Source organism: Callorhinchus milii, unplaced genomic scaffold (assembly GCF_018977255.1).
Source record: "Callorhinchus milii isolate IMCB2004 unplaced genomic scaffold, IMCB_Cmil_1.0 Scaffold2, whole genome shotgun sequence".
NCBI lineage: Eukaryota > Metazoa > Chordata > Chondrichthyes > Chimaeriformes > Callorhinchidae > Callorhinchus > Callorhinchus milii.
This window is the reverse complement of record NW_024704743.1, coordinates 20,293,280-20,315,178: the sequence shown is the minus strand read 5'-3', so window position 1 is coordinate 20,315,178 and position 21,899 is coordinate 20,293,280. Positions and strand designations below refer to the sequence as shown.

The 21,899-nt window shown below is 39.0% G+C and overlaps 1 protein-coding gene across 1 annotated transcript in view; it reads left to right on the top strand.

Moving 5' to 3' along the window:
- dnajc1 (DnaJ (Hsp40) homolog, subfamily C, member 1) overlaps positions 1 to 21,899 on the top strand; it is a 110,890-nt gene that overhangs the window by 52,431 nt on the left and 36,560 nt on the right. Inside the window, exons 5-8 of the mRNA XM_042331904.1 lie at positions 2,149 to 2,249; positions 14,138 to 14,231; positions 16,627 to 16,717; positions 18,365 to 18,540. Of these exons, the coding sequence (XP_042187838.1) occupies positions 2,149 to 2,249; positions 14,138 to 14,231; positions 16,627 to 16,717; positions 18,365 to 18,540 (462 nt within the window). The remainder of the gene's footprint in view (positions 1 to 2,148; positions 2,250 to 14,137; positions 14,232 to 16,626; positions 16,718 to 18,364; positions 18,541 to 21,899) is intronic.

The window sequence follows — 21,899 nt, the reverse complement described above, 5'->3', positions numbered from 1 at the left end:
AATAGTGTTACCCAGGTATCAGTTCATTTGAAGGGAGAAGTTACTAAGGTTCCTGAATCAGTCACGTGAGTGCCAAATGATAATCAGCTGCTAGTTCCATCTATTATCTCCATAAATCTGCTTGTGCTTTATTAGATCTGTTGCTCTGTGAAATGTATGAGTTTGGATATTTTACGTTGCAGCAGATTTATAAAATGTATAGATCAACAGAAATCAGGTTCATGAGTCTTCTCATTGGATCTGAAATGTTTCACATATAAATGTACCTTTAATGTTCTATGACCAATTCACATTAGTGAGTTGGCTGTGCACAGACTTTAGTGAGTCTGAAAGTATTTCCCATTGAGAGAGCTGTATGCTTTGCACTACAATGTGGTAGTGAGTTTATGGTGGCGCCAGCTTTCAATACTGACTAATATTTCAGAATAGTGCATGTGGGAAACTGTACCTACCTGACAATGTGTTAGAAATAAATGAATGCATTAGAAAAGAAAACCTATTTTTCACATCCTTATACTAATTTTTATGTTTTCTTATTAAAATGGAGAAATTATTTTCCGTTTTCATGTTCCATTTTCAAGTGCATATTTAAATATATCTTTATTCTATTGCTTGAAGTATTCTTTTTTAAAAAAATTACTCTAAATGGTGATGGATTGGCTTATTTTTCAATTTGGGAGGAGCAATGATCTATTTGAGGTTAAAATTAATGCATTTTGCACAAAAACCCTTTGCTTATTGTCAAAAGTTCCTTTTTTTATAATTTGAAATACTAAATAATTACAAGCAGTCAGCAACTGTTGTTTCAAATGTAGTCATTTAAGTTGTCAGAAACCATCAGTGATTGGCTCGTGTACAGCATTCGTGCCCCGGAATTGTTTTTACACGGAAACCTGAGGTTTACCTTATTGCTCTACTCGAGTTCCCTTAGTTTCAGACCCGAGCTGGGGTTGGGGGGGGAAAGGAGGGGAGGGGAAGGGGGGTGGCTGATGGCATGGTCGAAGAGGAGGGTCTTGAGGCGGGACTTGAAGGAGGCTAAGGAGGGGTGAGGCGGAGTGATTGAGGGACGGAGTTCCAGAGGTTGGGGGCAGAGTAGCTGAAGGCTCTCCCGCCAATGGTGGGGCGGGTGAGTTGGGGGACGTGGAGAAGGCCAGAGCCGGCTGAGCGGAGGGAATGGGCAGGTTGGTAGGGGGTTAGGAGGTCGCAGAGGTAGGGTGGGGCGAGGTGATGGAGGGCTTTGTATGTGAGGACCAGGATCTTGAACTGGATCCTCTGAAGGGTAGGGAGCCAGATAGGCTCCAACGTGATATGCTTAGCAATAGAATGTCAAATTGAAGTTGAGTTCTGTGGCACTCTCAGTTGTTCGGTTCTTGTGTGAGGTGGTGCGCAATACGCTGGACCTGGAGGAACAGTCCAGTCATAAGGACGTGAATTCATGCCACTCAGTCCCTGTTAACCCTTTAAAAAGCCGTAATGAACGGTCCTAGCTAGTTAAATTTCAGCAGTAACTGAATATAGTCTTGGCTCTCGCCAATCTCTGCCTACTCTTTCTAGAATTAGGTAAACAGGATGTATTCCTCCAGGGAAAGAATGTGCACTCTATTTCAGACACAGGAAATTTCCATGGGTATGTGTAAGTGGAACTCTGTTTAGTTTGGATACCCTTAAGCATTACAACAGGTTTCTGCACATGTCAGGCACCTGGCATGTGCAGAAAACAGCAGCCAAAGTGCTGGTCTTTGAACATTTGTCTTTGAGCATTTATCTCTGTCAATTCATGTTTTTTAGTCTATCAAATTACATCTAGTCAGCAAAATATACTTTTACAGACCTTTGCAAGCGTGACTCTTTTGTCTACTTTAGTTGTGTGAAACCTTGCACTTGTTTCTTGAATTGTTTCTTGCACTTGACAAGAGTGATTGCTGTGGAAATGCACATGACTGATCAAACCGGAAATCAGTCATTTATATTTAAAAACTGGACTTGATGCTGTGGTAACAGATGATCTTGGCAGAGGCAAATAAATTTATGTAATAAATATGAATTGCAGAGGACCTTTTTGACATTTATTCTTCATACAGACCCGTTAACAGATTGTCAAAACTTTATTCCAGGGTCACCAGTAGCAATGCTTCTCTTTCCTTTCAGGATGATCTTCTCAGCAGAAAGAAAAGAGAGAAAAAGAAAAAAGCAAACAGTAAGATTGTGGATGAAGGAAAAACAACCGGTTGTCTTGAGAAAAACGAGAGGTAACTATTAATAATTACTTATTCTAGATATCTAAAAATGTTTCATTTCTGATTATATGATACTGACCAAAACAAATCATGCTTTTGGTTGCCCACTGGACATATTCTGATGAATTGGAAGTGTATTTCATTAGTTCTTCTGCAAGAATATTGTGCGTGGCCATGAAAAATTAGTCGAGGGGGTGGGGTGCAGTGAGGGAGATTCAACAAATATCGTTCTGGACACTTTCTCCTAATCCTCTTTTTCCTGTTGTGACTTTTCTCATCTTTTCGCTCCCCACATTACTAAGCCTTCACAACTTCAATATCAGATGTTCTATTTCCATTTATTATGTCCTCTAGTCTTGTGGTTCTCAAACAAATCTTTTTTTGGTGGCCTCCAATTTTGGTTAGAGGCCAACATGCACTATTCAGGAAGAGTTGGGGTGGGGGGGAGGGAGGGAATAGAGACTGGGAGAGGGAAGGAAGGGGAGACGCAGAGATGAAAAGGTGTGGAAGGTGGAGAAAATAATTGTGTGAAGGAAGGTATGAGAGCTAAAGGACAGAGAGTGAACATCAACACAAGGAAGATATAGGGAAAAGCGTTGTACAGAGTGTGACCGATTCAGTATGAAAGAGGTGAGGAAAGAGAGACATAATAAAGAACAGGTGAGTGTGACATAACATCTTGCTTTTGTATAGTGCCCTTGACATAGGAATTTCAGAGCGCTTAAAATGACTAGGTTGGACTCGGGTTAAGGTGACCATAGGTGCGGTCAAAGAGGTAAATTTTGAGGCTGAGCTTTCTCTTCCCAAACCAATAGGGCCACAGTTTATAACCTAGCTGAGATTAGTTAACTCAGCACAGACTGAGATTCGTATTTGCAGCCTTCCATAACAACAGCAAATTGCATTAATATAGCGCATTTCACGTTGGGAGGGCGTCCCAAGTTCCTGGACACTCAAGGGGGGTGGAGAGAAAAGGGGGGCTGTGTGGGAGGATAACCAAAGGCACGGTCAAAGAGGAAGGTCTTAAGATGGGTCTTGAAGGAGGCAATTGGGGTCAAGGCAAAAGTATTCCGGGAAGGGGTACCGGAGGGTGGTGGCAGAAAGACTGAAGGCCCGACTGCTGATGGTGGAGGGGGTGGGCAGATTGGAAAGGTTTTATCAGGTCGCAGAGGTAGGGAGGGGCAAGACTGTGGAGGGCTTTAAAATTGAGGATGAGGATCATACAATTCTGGGGGATGGGGAGCCAGTGGAACCGGTCAAGGACATGGTAATCTAAACTATTACTAGTACTGCGCAATGCCATTGTACCAAACATTTTTGCTCGAGTATACAAGGGTCATTGATGTATGAAATCCACCTGAAATCAATACAATGACTTGTTTACTGGGGAAAAAGAAACCTGGACATTAGTAGGATTCTTGGGGCAGCTGTGGAACTGAAAATATCGTTTGTGTGTAAGGAGATATGTTGATCTTGAGAAGAATGGTGATCTATATTAATGAGTTTTAAATGCACTCAACTGAACTTGTTAAATCTGTATGGTTGTATGGGGTTGAGAGATGTGGGAATGGGATGAAAAAAGTAGGATCTTAAAAAGAGGTTCTCAAATGATTTTAACTGATTAATTGAATGATCAGAGGAGTTATAAGGTTATCTGACATTCAACCACTATTTTGTTTACATATACTTGGCTCCTAAGTTGTAAGAAAGGGTTCAAACCGTTTGCACAGCAAGGATGGGCACAAGATTGATGTAGAATAGAAAGTAGAGGATCTTCTGCACCTCTTTTTCTCATGGTATTTATGACTAATGCTCTACTGAACAGTGGATGATGTTACTTTTAATGTATTGGTTTGTTTATGCTGCAGTCTCTGATCAGGTTGTCAGCTTGTGTGAATGTAACGGGGATGGGAATGTTTTAGTAAAGGTAATCTTAGGGTTCGGAATTGAAAAATGCTTTCATTAAGAGAGGTTGTAAAAAAGATGGATGGAGGCTAATTGAACAAACCAAATTATGGTGCCTTAACCTTGAGTTTCCTTTCTTCCGGTAACAACTAGTAGTTTTCTGAACAGATAATCTCGGCTTCTCATAGCTGTTCTTTTGGATTTATAGTCTGAATGTTGCTTGCTGACAGTTTTTAATTAGTGGAGTCTTATTTTTGTTGTTGATCCTGTGCATGTTGCACATTGTAAAGTTTGAACGTTTGAAAGTCAAATCTGATCCTGTGCTTTTTCATTGCTCTGTTAAGTTTGTTGGCTCTGAGCAAAATTAATGGAAATAAAAAATTAGAAGTTGTATTGCAACATTTTCTGCAAGATTATATAACACTGAGAGTTTATGATTTTATGATGGTCTTTTTCTTTCCATTGGTCAAATGAATGTTTCAGTGGACTTTAGAACATTTTGTGCCAAAAACTATTTGAGTGAGTTTATATCACTACACCCTACACAGTAACATCGCCCGACTCCTCCACTACCTTACCCTTCAGGCCGCTGAAACTCTTGTTCATGTCTTCATCAATTCCAGGCTCGACTGTGCAAACGTCCTGCTTGTCGGCCTTCCCAACTCCTCCCTCCACAGGCTGCAGATAATCCAGAACTCTGCAGCCCATGTCCTGTCCCGCACCAAACTCCGTGACCCCATCTCCCCCACTCTCGCCCGACTCCACTGGCTCCCTATCCTTCAAAGGATCCAGTTCAAGGTCCTGGTCCTCACATACAAAGCCCTCCATGGCCTCGCCCCACCCTACCTCTGCGACCTCCTAACCCCCTACCAACCCGCCCACTCCCTCCGCTCAGCCGGCTCCGGTCTGCTCCATGACCCCCAACCCACCCGCCCCACCATTGCGGGAGAGCCTCAGCCACTCTGCCCCCAACCTCTGGAATTCCATCCCCAAGTCACTCCGCCTCACCCCTCCTTAGCCTCCTTCAAGTCCCGCCTCAAGAGCCTCCTCTTCAACCATGCCATCAGCCACCCCCCTTCCCCTCCCCTCCCTTCCCCCCCAACCCCAGCTCGGGTCTGAAATGCTGTACTCTGTCCAGCGCCTTGTGACGTCCTCCCGACGTGAAAGGCGCTATACAAATGTAATCTTGTTGTTGTTGCACACCCTGAAGAGTTTGGCTGACTTTGAGAATCAAGGATATGGATGTGTAGTTGTGAGTTTATGACCTGCATCCCCTCTATATTGCACGATGTCACTGGAGTAGATTTTTATTCATTCCGTGGTAACCTGGGATCTGAATCAGTGTACGGTTTATCTCTTTTCTATTGTTCTCAACACTGCAATTATACAAATCCCAACTAAACTGTAACTTTCATACGAAAACAGAAGTTACTGGGAAGGCAGCAGATCAGGCAGCATCTAATGAGAAAGGAAATTGAGTCTGATGAAGGGTCCACAACTGGGCATGTTGGGAGGGAGAGGCTTTTAACGTCTAATAGAGAGGGGGGAGACATGGCAAGGAAGACAAAAGAGTAGAGGACAGGGGATAATGGGGTAAAGAGGTGTTAATGATGAGCAAAGAAGGTGAGCAGGATAAGGGGGAAGAACGAAAGTCACGTCGAAGAGAAGAGCAATACTCCTTAGAAGAGAACTGGCAGTGAATTAAATATAAACAAAACGCAAAATACTGCAAATGAAACAAAAAATCTGAAACAAAAACAGAAATCACTGGGAACACTCAGCAGGTCAGGCAGCATCATCCCCTGTCCTCTTCCCCATTTTCTCTTTTATATTCCTTGCCCTGCCTCCCCCTTCTCTGTTAGTCCTTAAAAGCCTCACCCTCCCAACACACCCCAGTTCTGACGAAGAGTTGTAGACCCAAAACATTGACTCACTTTCCTTTCTCCATAGATGCTGCCTGACCTGCTGAGTGTTCTTAGCGACTTATGTTTTTGTTTCAGATTTCCAGCATCTGCAGTATTTTGTGTTTTGTTGAAACTTTTATAGTTGTCCACCACTGGATTGTAATAGTACAGCGTCCACAGATAATGATTAAATGTGGTTCCCTGCCTCCTGTTGCGATTCATTCTACAGTTAAATCCGTTTTTGAGCGCTCAGTGACTTTTCTGCGTATGTTGACCAAAAAATGTTTTTTTCCTCAAAATTATAGATTGCTTCTCTACAAAATATTTGGGTGAATTACAGTTATGCCCTAAAAATTTGTGGAATGTTTGCGATGGGCAGGAAACAGGTGGGCTTGTAGTTGGTATGTTTCGTGGTTTTCTTTAATCTTTATTGATGAGACTGTCCCACAGAGTAAATAGAGTGGTTTTGCCAGCAGGAGGTGAACATAGCATATGCCCAGAACTGCTTTTAAAGGAAGCATTGTAATGCAAATTAGGTACTATAAATGCAACAACAGCCTTCTTATTCTATTATGCAAGTTAGGCAAGATGCAGTGATAGACCACTTGGCGAAGGCGCACCCGTGTGAAACATAGCCATACAGACCTGAAACATCCTTTGTTCAATCCCAGGTCTATGTTGAGTTAGCTGATCTCAGCTATGAAATTAATCAGGGAGTTGCAATTGACTTTTTTGGTCAGCCGGGTGTGTGACACATGTGGAAACCCATCACCATGCTTAAGAGTATCCAAACCAAGCTAAACCATGCATCCCACCTCAGCATGGATATTCCAGAGATAGATTGTTGGAATGGAATGTGCACTCTCTCCTTGGAGGGACTCATCCTGTTCACCTAATTCCGGAAAGCAATAGGCACAGGTTGGCAAGAGCCAAGGTATGGGTACCCCAGAGGATGTGTTGGGATACCTAACCAGCTAAAACCGTATAGCCTGCCATCGATATTGCTGTCTGGCAAGCTTTCCCGTGGACTGGGAAATAAATATTCCGACCAAATGTTTAGAAGAGACAGAGTAGGAAAACAGGGTGAAGGCAGTAATAATCAAGGATTTTAATGCAGTGCTAGAACACAAGGATGATGGAAGGGTGGGTGAAAAAGTTGAACAGAGGTGAGAAATAAATAAGAAGGGAAGTATTACTCTGTTAAGAATTTATTATTGACCACCGAACGATCAGATGGAGGAAGAAATCAGTAGAGAAATCAGGGAGAAGTGCAGAAATAACAGGGTCATAATAATTGGGGACTTCAATTGAAATATACTAAAGGATTTTATAACAGCAGGAGAAGTAAAAGAATAGTTAAAGAAAGGGTAGGACCAATTGGAAATGAAAAGGGATATTTAGTCATAGAAAATGAAGGTATGGCAGAGATACTTAATGAGTATTCAGCCTCAATTTTTACAGAAGGGAGTGGTAGTGAGACATTTAGTGTATACGAATAAGGAGGAAGTGCAGTAATTGGAAGGGATAACTTTAGAAAAGGAAGTGATGCTGAAGAGATTCATGGAAAGAGGACCTGGTATATATATTTTTAAATATATTTTTGAATATATGTGTATATTGGTTGCTAGTTGATTGGCGGATCACTTTCCATATATATTTATTTTTGTGTGTGTGTATATATATATATTTAGTTGTTTTCTGGTGGTTAATAATCAAAATAATAATAAATTGTTCACTCAATCCACGACTGTTTGTAGGACACTGCTGTGCGCAATTGGCTGCTGCCTTTCACCCCAAAAATACAGTCTCTACACTTTACAGTATATTTCGTGAAAGGCTTTGAGGCGCCTTGAAGACGTGATAAGGCGCCATATAAATGCAAGGATTATTATTATGTATGCATTCAAGAATGTTGAGGGAAGTCAGGGAGGGAATGCAGTAAACTCTTGATAACTCGTCACTCCAAAGGAAAAAGGCTCAGTGACGAGTTATCTGGAGTGACGAGTTATGTATAAGTACATAATAATAATCCTTGCATTTGATATAGCGCCTTATTACGTCATTGAGATGTCTCAAAGCGCTTCACAGGAAAGTGTAAAGTGCATTTACTGTGCATTTACATAAATAAATGCGGCCAGGATATTGACAGCATGATGACATAAAGGGTAGGTAGTGACAAGTTAAGATAGGGTAGGTTCTCAGGAGTTTACTGAAGTATATGCTCTTACTGTAATTTTTAAAAATATCCTTGGAGTCAAATGTTGTGCCAGGAGACTGGAAACAGTTAATGTAACACCTCTGTTTAAAAGGGGAGAACAAGACCGGCTAGGTAATTAGTCTAACTTCCACAGTGTGCAAATTTATAGAAGCTATCATATGGGAAAATATTAAAAATTACTTGGAAAGATATAGGTTGATTTAAACGGTCAGGATGGATTTGTTAAAGACAAGTCTTGCTTGTCTAATCGAGCCTTTTGATAAGATAAATAAAAAATAGATGAAGATAATGCTGTAGATATGGTATATATGGATTTTCAGAAAGTTTTTGATAAGATGCTGCACAGGAGGCTTGTGTCTAAAAAAAGAAATTAGAGTGAGCGTTATTAATGGAAAGGTATCAGCATGGATAGAAAGTTGGTTATAGGACAGGAAATAGTGTGTGGCATTACAGGATTGTTATTCTCAATAGAGAGATTGCAAATAGTGGTGACCCCCAGGCGTCAGTACTAGGACCATTGATTTTATTTACATAAATGACCTGGATTCTGGTGGAAGCGGCACAATTTCTAAGTTTGCAGGTGACAGCAGAACAGTAACTGACAATGAAGAAGCTTATAAGCCATAGGCTGATTAGTTGATTCGGCAGAGAAATGGCAAATGAAATTTAATTGCTCTTGAGGGAACCCGGCACAGACACGATGGGCCAAATAGTCACACTCTGTGCAGTAAATTTCTATGGTTTTGTCTACACATTAGGGCTTTAGTTTCCAGCGATAACAAAAACCAAGTGGGAAGATTCCCTGCCCTCTGCTGATCCAAGTTTTTTGATGAGGCAGCCTGTCTGGTTTGTCATCAACAGTATCTTGGTGCTCTGTGCACCCTGTCTGGCTCAGGTACTGGGCTACTGAGACTGCATAGAGGAGCAACGTGATTGTGATATTGCATTGCCAGATGTGCCCTCTTGGAGCTAGCTTATCTCAAAGAGACACCATTTACCTCTCTTTTACATTTATATAGTCCTTTCCATTTGGGGAGGGTATCTGAAAGCGATTTGAACTGCTGGCTTGGCACCTGAGTTGGGGGTGGGGGGTGAAGCTGAAGAGTTTATTTGGTTTTGCGCCTTTCACATCGGGAGGATATCTTAAAGCGATTCACGGGAGTTGCTTTGATGTATCTGTAGGCAAACACATCCGTTCAGTTGCACACAGTAATGTCCCACAAAAAGCCATGCTATGAATGATCAATTTTTGTATATGTGCATGAACAGAATGAAAAAGTATTAGTACTAGCAGAGTTTGGCAAAGGCAGAAAAGAGGCACCTCAAAGTAGGCTGCCTTGTTTTAGCTGTGTCAGTCCCTTGCAATGTTAGGAGCAGTGTATCTGATCCTTAGGATAGAAATGGGAGTTATTGAATGTTACAGTTCAGGGAATTAATACTATATGTAAAACTGATAAAGATGAAGGTTATATTTGCCTCATAATATTTTGTTCTCAATAGAAAATTAATGAAACACCTGTACTTTTTTTAAAAAAATTGTAGTACATTTCTCCTTCCCCAAAACAGATTGACAGTAAGTTTTGAAGCACTCTGGCCAGGATTTTGCTCCATGCAGGCCATGATAGTTTCCTCAGAGAATAATAAATTTTTTTTTTACTGGCAGTTACTGCTGCAAGAGACTGTTTGAATTGTTGGTTATGTTTTAGTGATGCAACAGCCTCACTGGTGTAGAAAAGGCAGCAAGTCTGAAATGGTAAGTAAAAGCTAAACATATTAGTTGCCTCTTCCCTGTAAATCATTCTATTTTAATGCATAGTCTGTCGTGTCTGTAAGAGACTATATTTTTCTTTCCCAGGTTCTACAGACATAAAGCTAACTTCCCAGATTCCCTTATTTTTTTGAAAAAGTAAAAGGAAACATAAGCATTGAGGTATCAGTAGTTATTCAAATTCTCCCCCTTTCAGGGAAAATTGTCAGATTTTTTAAAGAAAACTTTCTTGCCAACCAGAAAATCATAGTCCAGTAAAGATTTTATTAATAATCTAAAGGGTTTGCTATCTAGATTTGACAAAATAAGATATAACCCAATATCTAATTTTTGTGAACTTCAAATACAATGACAGCCTGTGTCTGATTCTTTCCCACTTGATCTCTCTTCTGGGTTAAATTGTGTTAATTTTTGTATTTGTAACATTTGAATGCTCTATGCATTTGATTTCTGTATTTCAGATTTTCAGAATGTACAACTACAACAGGAGGGAGAAAATATTCGGGTTGAATACTGAGATTAATTATTTTGTTTACAAGTTGACTTGCATTGCATGACTTGCAGTCTAACTTGTGGTACCTTAGCGTGCCTTGTACTGCAGCTGAATATGCTGTTCAGTGGATGAATAACAAACACAATGGGTTATTTTTATGATCACAAAATGTGCATTGTTCTTGCATTTTGTTTATCTTTTTTCCCACACAATTGAGAAATTAGAATGACTTGCAAATGGAGGATTTTAAAGAAAAACATCGAAAGAAAAATAGTCAATGATTTATTTGAAATTGCTTTAAGAAAAATAAAACAGAGCTTTCCCTCATTTTCTGCTATCGTAGTCATCAAAATTGATTGATTTTATTCACAAATTTAAGTGTACTCCAAGAGTGTAAAATAAAAAATTATTGAACTGTGTTTGAATATGCATTGTGTTGCTGTTTTGCCCAGCCCATCTATCATTCATGTTGTCAAGAGACAATACCATAGAGATTTCAAATGAAAGGCAAGCCTGTTACTCAGTTGACAATTGCATTATACAGATTATACTTGTCAATTTATTTAGTAAGAAACCCAGTTGTTTGGAAGAGTTAGGAGGGAGAGGAGAAAGCTGTTTCCCTTCTCTCCCCTCAAATAAATCTTCTGGAAAGATGACCAGAGAGCAGCAATGTGTTCGATTCAAAAATGATGCTGCCCTCCCAGCTGCAAAAGGTATCTGGCCTTCAGGTTGCGAATTTGAGTTGGAGAGAGAAGACTTTTAACATTTCAGAAAACATTACAACCAATAATTTTGCTATTATTTACAGGGTTAAAGCTGCAAAAATTGCCTTCTGGCTCATCAAAGCTTTGAACTGCTAACAAAAATTGCAATTTTTTTTGAATGATAAGACTTCAAATGCATTTTTTTTCCTAAGAATTGATCAACCCTGGTGTAGCTGAATATAAGGATGCATTTGTTTAGGTTTTCTTGTGCTTCAGAACAAAAGCAATTTATGGAGAAAAGTAATTTTAAATAAATTTGGGGATATTTATAATTATCTCACCAGAGGGGAGAGTGTTGGTAACTGATTCAGCTGTGGGGAGGGGAAAAGAAGAGGGAAGCATTCCAGAATCCTAATTTTATTCTCACTTTCCAGCAGGGAACCATGCCTAGAGTTAGGAGAGGGAACGTGGGTGATCATTTTGCTTCCAAATCCCTCCTCCCAACTGGAAACTGTGAAGGAAATTGTTGTATCCCACGACTGATCAGCTGAGATCTTTGACCTCACCATGGATCGTACCTAGGGCTTTCAGATTCTGCATGTTCAGAGGTTCTCATCCTCTGAGACGTAGGAATGTTATGGGTATGAATTTGCTGATTTGTATGATTTAATGTGGTAAAGAATTTTAGGGAAAATAAGCCCATGGAGTCTGCACCAGCTCTCAGAGAAAGGTGTTCATCTACTTCCCTTTCACTGCTTATTTCTACCTAGAAAGCCTCTTTATGAACCTTGCTTTATGGATTACCCTTTCCCATTTAATACTTCAGTAGTTTAATCTATGGTTACTAGCACCTCCCTTCATCTGATCTCACTTCTCTATCCCTTCTGAAAATGCTGTACCCAGGAATGTATAGTCCCAATCTTGCTTAAACTGAAGTTACATTTCAGTTAGTGCTTTTACATCACATCCCTTTTCCCAAATAGTTCATCCATGTCTAACTGTGTATTTGTATATAAACATTTTAACTAGTTTATTTTTCTATTCACTTTTCCTGCTTTCTATTGTTTTGTACTTTTTTGCCTTTCCATATTATTTGATTTTCTATCTGTCAAAATGCAAGCCGACCCATCTGTACAATCAGCCCTTGTCCTGGAATGTGTCCTAATGAGTCTAAACCCCTTCTGCCTGCACCATTTCATAGGTCACAGATTTCCTTAATCTGCCTCTCCTGATTTAACCTTGCACGTGGCTCTGGGGGTAATCCAGAGATTACAACCCTGGAGGTCCTTCTCTGTAACCTAACAATTAAATCCTTAAAATTTTGTTCCAGGCCTCCTATCCTCTTTTTACCTATAATTGCTGATTCCTATAGGTACGGCAACCTGTAGATATTTGCCCTCCTCCTACAGCAGGTGTTCTATTTGTTCCTCAATGGTCCTTAGTCTTCGACCTGGTGGCAACGCACCTTCCAGGATTTGTGTCCAGAGCAAATATGAGTTTTATCCCTCTCAGTAATGCATCCAGTTTCTAGTGCCAGTGAATTGTGCTCTTTTTTTCCCCCCTATTTTGAAACAGAAAATACTTCCCGCATTCCCCACTGAAGAGATGAAGTGAGTGAGTAAATGCAATTCTATCCACTAAAGCTCTCCTGGTAATATATTAACACTCCCATCATGCCAGATAGTAACATGTTGCTTTAACTGCTAAATTATATTTACTCTTTGAGTAAATGTTTTTTCTGAATGTATAGAATATTTCATTTCAATTGTATACTCAACAAGGACCTTCTTGATGTATTTTTCCCGACTTGAAAGGGGCTATACACATGTAAGGTTGTTGTTGTTGTGTTTACCAAACTGAGAGTTCCGTACATCCCACCTACACATGGAAACTCCCGTGCTTGCAATGGAATGCCCTCTCTTTCCTCTGATGGGCACATCTTGCTTATCTAATTTCGGAGAGTAATAGGTGCAGTTGGTAAGAACGAAAGCTTTGGGACCCCAGAGTGTGTTACTGCTGGAGTGTAACAAGCCTAATAATTTAGTTTATTTAATATTTTATATACAGTATAGGAACAGGGGGGTGGCCATTCAGTCTATGGGTTGAATACTTTGAGGTGGCTCCCAAAGCCAATGTTTCCAAAGTAATCTTTGTTTTCTAATGTATGTCCATATAGCTTGAATCTGTTTACAACGAGAATGTTCTGTGGACTGGAAGTTTTTGGCTTCTGGTGCTAACTGGCTACTTTTCTGAGCACGAACAGGAAGCCAGTCAGCGCTGGAAGCCGGAAGTGACACTATTGGTGACATTTGCCCTGACTTCTGGGACAGTGGTCCCTTTTGCAGAACACAGGAAATTGACTGACCTGATGATTTGGATGTTGACCATTTTAGTGTGACACGCCAGATAGTGCACGGAATTCGAGTGGGCTGCTGCGCAGATGATCAGTGAATGGAGTCCACAGTACAGCCACCTTGTGTAAAATCACACTAAAGTGAAACGTGTTTAACAGGGCTGGAATGTACTTACTATCAAAGCTCACGTGTGTATAATTATAATAATCCTTGCATTTGATTTAGTGCCTTATCCTGTCTTTGAGATATCTCGAAGGGCTTCATAGGGTATACTGTAAAGTGAATTGACTGTATATTTTGTCGGCGAAACGTGGTAGCCAATTGTGCACAGCAGTGTCCCACAAATAGTCTTGGATTAATCGACCAAATATATATTTTTTTATAATGAACCCGATGCTCAAAGGAAATTCCATTGCACAGTATGTTGCTATCAAACCAGATTGGGCACTCAAATAGAAGTTATATCGACAGCATTGAACTGTACTAAATTGCACCTGAGTGACTTGCTGTTAAATGGAGTAACTGTATTTTGTTTTATTGTGGCTGTCTTGCAGATCTATTGTAAAACCTCAGTGGCAGGACCTGTTGCCGTGTCAGATTGGAATCTGGTTTTATTGCGCCCTGAAGTCATTACCACAGCGTTATCAGGTAAGATGGAAAGAAAAGTGTAAAACCTATCATTTCGAAAAAATTATTTGAAGAGCAATGTCACCATTCTTGTGGTTGCAACTTCCTGGAAGATCTGGCTCTGAATATTCTGTTTCCACCACTATCATTGTCCCACAGTTCTTGCTGTTGTAGAAGAACTACTTAGTGTAGCATATACTGTACTACTAATTTTAAAAAGTTTTAAGTGCAGACCTTTGGTGTTAGCTCATTTGGTAGCACTCTCGTCTCTAGGTGTGGGTTCAAGCATCAAGTTGGGAATCAAACTCGTAATTTAGGTTGGCTTTATGGTGTTGTAATGTCAAATGTTAAACTTATAGAAATTGTTAGTTAAACCGGAATTGTGTATCCCGTTTTGCTCACCCCGCTTTAAGGGGGATGTAATAGCATATAGGGGCACAGGGGATTTACTAGGATGATATTACTAGGATGATATTGGGGAAGGGTGAGTGGTTTGGCCTTTCAGCAGAGAGATTGGCGGAGCTGGGAAATCTGGTGAGCAGGGTATGTGAATAGTTGAGGCTGGGCATGATGAAGGCATGAATAAGGAACTTGGATGAAGTTATCAGTGTCCAGAATACAACTATTTGATTCAATCAAGACTAATATTGAACTAGAAAAAAAATAAGGGCTCCTAGCTAACTTATTTCAAGAAGCCCAATTTCTCCCTATTCCTTTGCAATGACTCAATTTGAAATGTATGTGTTCCTACCTGTGTATTCCATAGTTGAGTAAATCAGTTGAATTTAGATTCCCAGATGTTCTGCTCCTTATGATTATGGTCTGCCGCTGTTAAGTGCTCAAAGGTGCTACCCTGTGTGAAGGGCACTAAAAAAATACAAGTTGTTCTTTTTGTTTATTGTTGCTCTGTGGATTGAAGATCGATTCTTGTAGTGTATTTTATTGTTTGCCTGGGTTAGACTGAGTTTAAACTGCATAATTGGCTTTGGAAGTTGCAAAACTGAAGATGTAACCAAAATCGGTAGTGACCAAGAAAAGTGCTATTGAGAACATTCAATAGGAAGACTGAATCAATATCTAAAAAGGAGTAATTTCCTGAGATATGGGTAAATGGCAGATAAAAAGGCAGCACAGTCACAATGGGATGAATAGCCTTTCTGAGCTGTGGATTTCTATGGTTGAATTCAATTTATAGTTACTTGTTTGTAATTTGACTAAATGGTCCATAATTTTTGAATCTCAAGGAAGTAGAATTTTCACAGCATAAAATAGGAAACTGCACCTGTTGTGGTTTAGAAAGAAAATAAGAACTTTCATTTTATAGTACCTAATTATGTCTGAGCATCTCAAAATATTAGAGAAATAATTCCTGTCACGTGTAATAACTGTTTGTATTTACATTTTAACGTATAACCGATTACGGAAGGAGGAACATTTCAAATTTAAATTTTGAGATTACATTAACTTGTTTATTTGGTGGTTTATTTGCAACATGGAACAACATTTTTAAAAAATTTAATAAATTATTTTGTCCCATTGTGAAGGATTTTAGCAACCCTATTAAGTTTGTAGATGAGCTATACTCTCTTTTGTATATCTATTCTACTTGTATTTGATATACAATTTTCAATGTTAAAAATGTGATTTTATAAGAAAAGCACTGTAGATGACAGGACATAACTAACTGTCCATAGAGCTAGCACAGACGAATAGAATATGGTCTTTCAAGGAGCTGTGTTTCCCCCCACTCCACCAACAATGTCATGTATTAATATCCTGTGCATGCTGCCTGTGCTCACAGACAAATGTGTAGCTGCAAATTGAGTAAACGTTGTGAATGAGGGCATTTACAATTAGTGTATGCTAATAGTAGCACCACATATGCATCGACTGGAAACTCCTTCATTACACATTTTTTAAATATCCTTTTGATGTGAAAAAATGGCAGATAGAATGATGACTGTCATCTGTTTTCTTTACGCCAATTTTAATTCACAGGCATAAAATGATTATTTCTCTATTCATAGTTCTTACATTAACTGGATCTTTAAGAGGTTCATCTGTAAATATTGTATACACTTTCATGTTAGTGCTAGAAATTGCTAAAGAGCTGAAGGATTTACACACATTTGTAAAATTCAAATAGTTGCTTTTAAAAATGCACATGGAAACTTTTATAATTGGGAATTCCATATTAATAGCAGCACCGATTATGAACTGTGACTTCATCGGGTGTTATTACTGATACTCATTTGATATTTATTTGTGAAATTATAAATTCATGAAATTAAGATATTTTGTTGACAAACTATTATGACCAAATATCTGCCAGCAGCTTGTAATTTGATTGATTGGATTTTTACTAGTTGTAACATTATAAATCAAAGGGAATATAAAAAATCGGTATGTGTTACAGGATGCCATGGATCTTTATCAGGAATGGAAAGAAATGAAAGTAAAGGAAAAAGAGGAGGCAGAGGCACAAGCTCAGTTTGAAGCTGGACACAGTAAGAAACATCTGCATTTCATAAACTGCTGTTTTGTCACTGGTGTGAGACTAGTTAACAAATAATGAACAGCTATAGTAAAATGCCTTAAGACTTCATTTTTCTCCTCAGGAGACCCACATTTCACTGTAATCCACAGATAGCAACTTATTGTAAAACTGTTTTGATTGGTTGTATTACTCATAGAATCGTTGCATTAAATTGCCTCTAACTTTATCTGCTGCTTACTAAATCAAATGTGGTTCCAAATGGCCAGGATGTCCAATTTCAAATATTATCAATACAAATTGGGAACTGCGAATTGTAAGGTCATCTCAGACCTTCAATGCCAATGCTTTTCTGTTTAAAGGATCGTTTTGCTTTGATTTGAAAGTCTTGGCCCATAAAGATTTAAACACATTAATAGTATTTGAACACTGTCAGCTCATCAGTATGATTGGATAATATTGTTCTGAACCTGCTGAAGTACTGTGTATAGACCATTTTGCAGTCAAATCCAGATGTGAAAGACCATTTGAAGTACATAAATGTTTATCTGAAACAGCAATGCTTTATTGTGAATGACCCTTGTAAAATGAAATGCAGTGGAAAGTTGTTCATTGAAACTGACTGGACCTCCCAGTATGTATAATTATTTCCATTTGAATCTGTATTTGTTTTCAAGCAAAATTAATATTTAATGTAGTGTAGCATTTGAATTAATACACAATATTATCAAAATTATCCACAGGATCAGTTATCCACAATTATTCACACAATTGCTGCTTGTAAACACTTGTTTAATAACTAGCATAATAATGTGATTATTTTAATAGTGATCGTCTCAAATGAAAACCGCACTACTGTGGCAAAATACATTTGTTAAAATAGCCCTTACCACACAGAAGGATGGTGCTGTACATCTCATAGTAGTCTGTGTGTTCGTAATTTGGTAAATCATAGTTTGGAAGCGCAGTTAATGATAACATTAACATCTTCCTAAGAGGGCAAATGCAAATCATAAAGATTGGCATAGATCTATTTTGCGCTGCCTGTTTTTCATGACCTAATTGCTAATCTGCCTGCATGTCTGTCTGCTTTACCACGGAAACTGTGCAGTTGTCCTCTTGGGACAGAAATAGTACGGTAGTGTGGGATTCTGTGCAATTTGCAAATTGAGAGAATGCAACACGGGGTCTCATTAAAACAATGTGTTGCAGCAGAAGACAAGAGGTGTGAATAGATAATCTTCTTGAGGTAAATATTACCCTGCTGGGTGCATCTTTGCACAGACATCGTGAGCTCTGATATTTTGTCTGTACCTTTCTGACATTTATTGGCAGTTTTCCATTTCTTTGTGGTCAACAAATTTTAAAAACAAGAACCTCTTTTCTTTATAGCAATTCACAGCTTGCTCAATATGATTATAACATTTGAAATAACGATCTTTTACTTCAAAATTTACATTTCGACTTGCTGAAGTAACAATCGCTAAATAGTAACTCCTCATCCCCATTTAGATATGCATTGTAGGTATTTTTAATAGGTTTAATAGTTTTTTTTAAAAAAAACTGAAGGAAAGCCTTACAGCTTTGAAACCTTAATCTTTTAAGGTGTGAAAAAATAAAAAAGTACAGTAGTTGAACTGCCTTTTTGGATACCTTCCAGAGGAAAAGAAGCCCAAAGTAAAGAAACCAAAATCTGAGTTTCCAGTATATACAGCCTCCACCTCTGGAGCCAGTAGTGTCTATGCAACATTGCACGATCAAGCTTCAACTATTGAGGACATTGAGGAACAGATGGCTGACTGGCTGGACAATAGCACAAAATTGCAAAAGAAGAAGGTAAGTCACAAAACTAAATGTCAGTTTAATATCTTAAGTAACTTTAATTTGGTATATAATTATGTGGAAATCTTTTTAATGAGGAAATGTCTGGTAGATATTACAAATAATTAAGGATGTTAATAGACATTTTTTAGAATTCTGCCATTAGAACATTAAAATCAAAAATACTGCAACATGAGCCCTGCAATGTTAAGACTCCTATTTTATCCTGTTGTTATAATTTCAACACAAAACAGTAGAACATTTATATCTCTCTCATGCTAATTTGCAAACTAAGATGTTGTAAATGCTGGTTGCTTAAAAGCTGCAAATAATTTATTAACGTGGAGGCTTGATTATGACACCTTGTAAACAATTAGTCTACTGCATTGTACAATATGATTTTGTAAGTGGACTAGTCTAATAAACTGTTTGTTAGATGTAATAGGCAGCCACTTTCAGAAAATTGTCAGCAATAATGATAAACACCTGACCTACTGAAAAAGGATCAGAATTGTTTAAACCAGATTCCTGTCACACAGAAACTATTCTAAGTAAAGTAACGTGGTTTTATTGTAGAGTGTAAAGGCAAAGGTCTATTTGACCTAGGTATCAATTGGTTTGGGAACTCAACTATCTACCAGGTGCAACCCTATCAGTATAGTAATAATGTTCCAGTGTGATGGATAAGTGGGATTCTAGTATATTTTCTCTTGAACCTCAGTGAAGTTACTTACACTGCTTTAAATCTATAAAACTGCAATCAAACAAACCCTTTCAGTTTGTGGGATTTTTTGTGTTTGAAGTGATGTTCAGTATGTATTTTACCATTTTAACCTTAAAGTGCCTGAATCATCCACATGTATTTTTATGAAATGATCCTTAATCCTTAGGATTTGTATTATACTTTTATTAAGTTGTAATTGATTTGCAAGTTTCAAGGCTTGAGTGCCAAAGTTAGGGGACCCCAGAGAATACATTGGGTTGCTGGCAAAAACTGAAAGCTTGCCATTGAGAGCACGATCGGACTTGTGTGTCTCAAGAGCTGGACTATGAATCCAGAGGATTGATACTGACTTTCTTTTGTCAGTTCAGCTCCAAGGAGACAACTCTGCTTACCTTGTACGCCTCCTCCATTACCTTGTACGGCTTGATGTTCTGCTCAGCTCCACAAAGTTGAAATCTGTGCCATTTGTATCCTCACCTGTAACAAACTCGACATCCCTATCACCTCAGTCCTTGCCAGGCTCCACTGAATCTCTGTTGCAGAACGGAACGGTATCAAGATCCTTACACACGCCAACAAATCACTTCATACCCTAGCATCTCCCTACCTCTGAAACCTGCTCACGATCGTGCATACAGTCACTTCACCCCCCTTCTCTCGGCTCAATGTCAAACTACCTATTGTTGAATGCTTTGTGACTAGCCCTCATGAAGGGTGCTGTATCAATGCAAATTGTTGTTGTACCTCTCCCCCAGGTCACTGGAATGCTCATCTATGTCTTTATTGCACCCCAGCTCGACTATGCAAATGCTTTGCCGAACTCCCCAGCTATTCCCTGCACAGGATCTGCTCATGTCCCCGCAAGCCTATCGGTCCAATGCTTGTTTGGCTGCATTTCCCAACAGCTCCTTGTTCTCGCATTTATATCTCTCATTGCCTCGCCCCACCCTACCTCTTCAACATCTTTCACCCATTTCACTCAGGTTTTCAACACTTTACTGTTCTCTGTAACTCCTTGCCCAGGTACCTCCAACTTACCCCCTCCTTCCTTTCTTTCAAGGTATGTCTCAAAATATACCACTTTAGCGCTTTCGTTCATCTTTCCCTCCTCACCCCCCAGCTTCGATGCTCAGGGAACATTGTCAAGTGCCTTGCAACATGCTCCTGACATAATTACACTATATAAGTGCAAATTCAGTTGTGTTCTCCCTCAAAACGAAAAGGGAGTTTCTCCCAGACCAACAATAGCCCAGATAAAAATTGTTCCTTCACTTCATGAATTTGGTGGGGGGTATTACCATGTGCAAATTGGCTGCCATGTTCACTTATAAAATACCCAGTCACTACACTTTACAGTAAATCTTGTGAATCGCTTTGAGGCATCCTCCTGGGATGAAAGATGCTACATTAAATCTAACGATTATTACCAATTCATGTTTGGTTTTCTTTCATAAACTGTTTACAACATTTCCGTGTCCCAGTTTGATAAATGTTTAGTTTTTCAAGCCATCCCCTACTAAAATTTGTAGAACGTTCATGAAATAAGTGGGAATAAATATGCAATGTTATAACACTTTTGTTATTACTTGCAAATACTGTGTGTTTCTGGGAAGAGAAAATAAATAGTATATTATTAATATGGAACTGTGCTTCAAACATCAATGAAAGCTAAAACATCCCTCAATTCAGTTCCTTTGGGAATTAAAAGTAGAAGAAAAGGAGAGCTGTTTCTGTTGGTGTGTATGGGTCTGATAAGAGCATAAATAAATGGATGGACTTGTCCCCCAGAGTCGGGCCTTTTATTTTGTTTAGCAATAGGAGTAGGATTAAACTGTGCCACACAAACCATTTTCATGTCCTTACTCTAAAATCTTTTAGGTTTGAAGAATGTAGAATTTTGTGTATCAATAAGTCATCACATCAAATCTTGATTTGGGTCTGAAAGTAATCATTTTCTATACATCTGAAATCTGTAGAGGAGTTGAACCCTTTGTAGAGATGCTAAACTGAAGTCCAGTCTGCCTGGGCAGGGAACTATTTCAGAGTAAACTTGATCCCAGTTCACACAATATGTATTGATTCTGTGAGTAATAAATTTAGTTTGCACTGCGTAGCTTTGTAAATTGACAAGATCAGAAATTTACAAGAATCTGTTGATGGCTGGCTATTCTAAACGAGAAAAATCTGACCATAATGAAGGACAACTCTTTCCACACTATATGTTCTTATATATAAGAATGACAAATTACATTTGTTTAGTGCCTTTCACGTCGAGAGGTCTTTCCAAGGCACTGGACAGTCAAGGATTTGCACCCGAGCTGGGGGTTGAGATCAGGAGGGATGAAGCGCAGGAGCGTAGGTTAGGAGGGTGACTGAAGGAATGGTCGAAGAGGAAGGTCTTGAGATGCGCCTTGAAGGAGGAAAGGGAGGGGGCATACAAAATATCATTACATAGTGATATCTTTGCTCCCCTACCGCCTCCATTTTCTCCCTTCTCTTCCACGCTAATGATTCTTGCTTGGAGTATGATTTCACAGATACCAGCAACTTTCTGATACATCATTCAAGTGACATTTTCCATGTAATAATAATAATCCTTGCATTTAATATAGCGTTTTCTTCTAGATGTCTCAAAGTTCTTCACAGAATA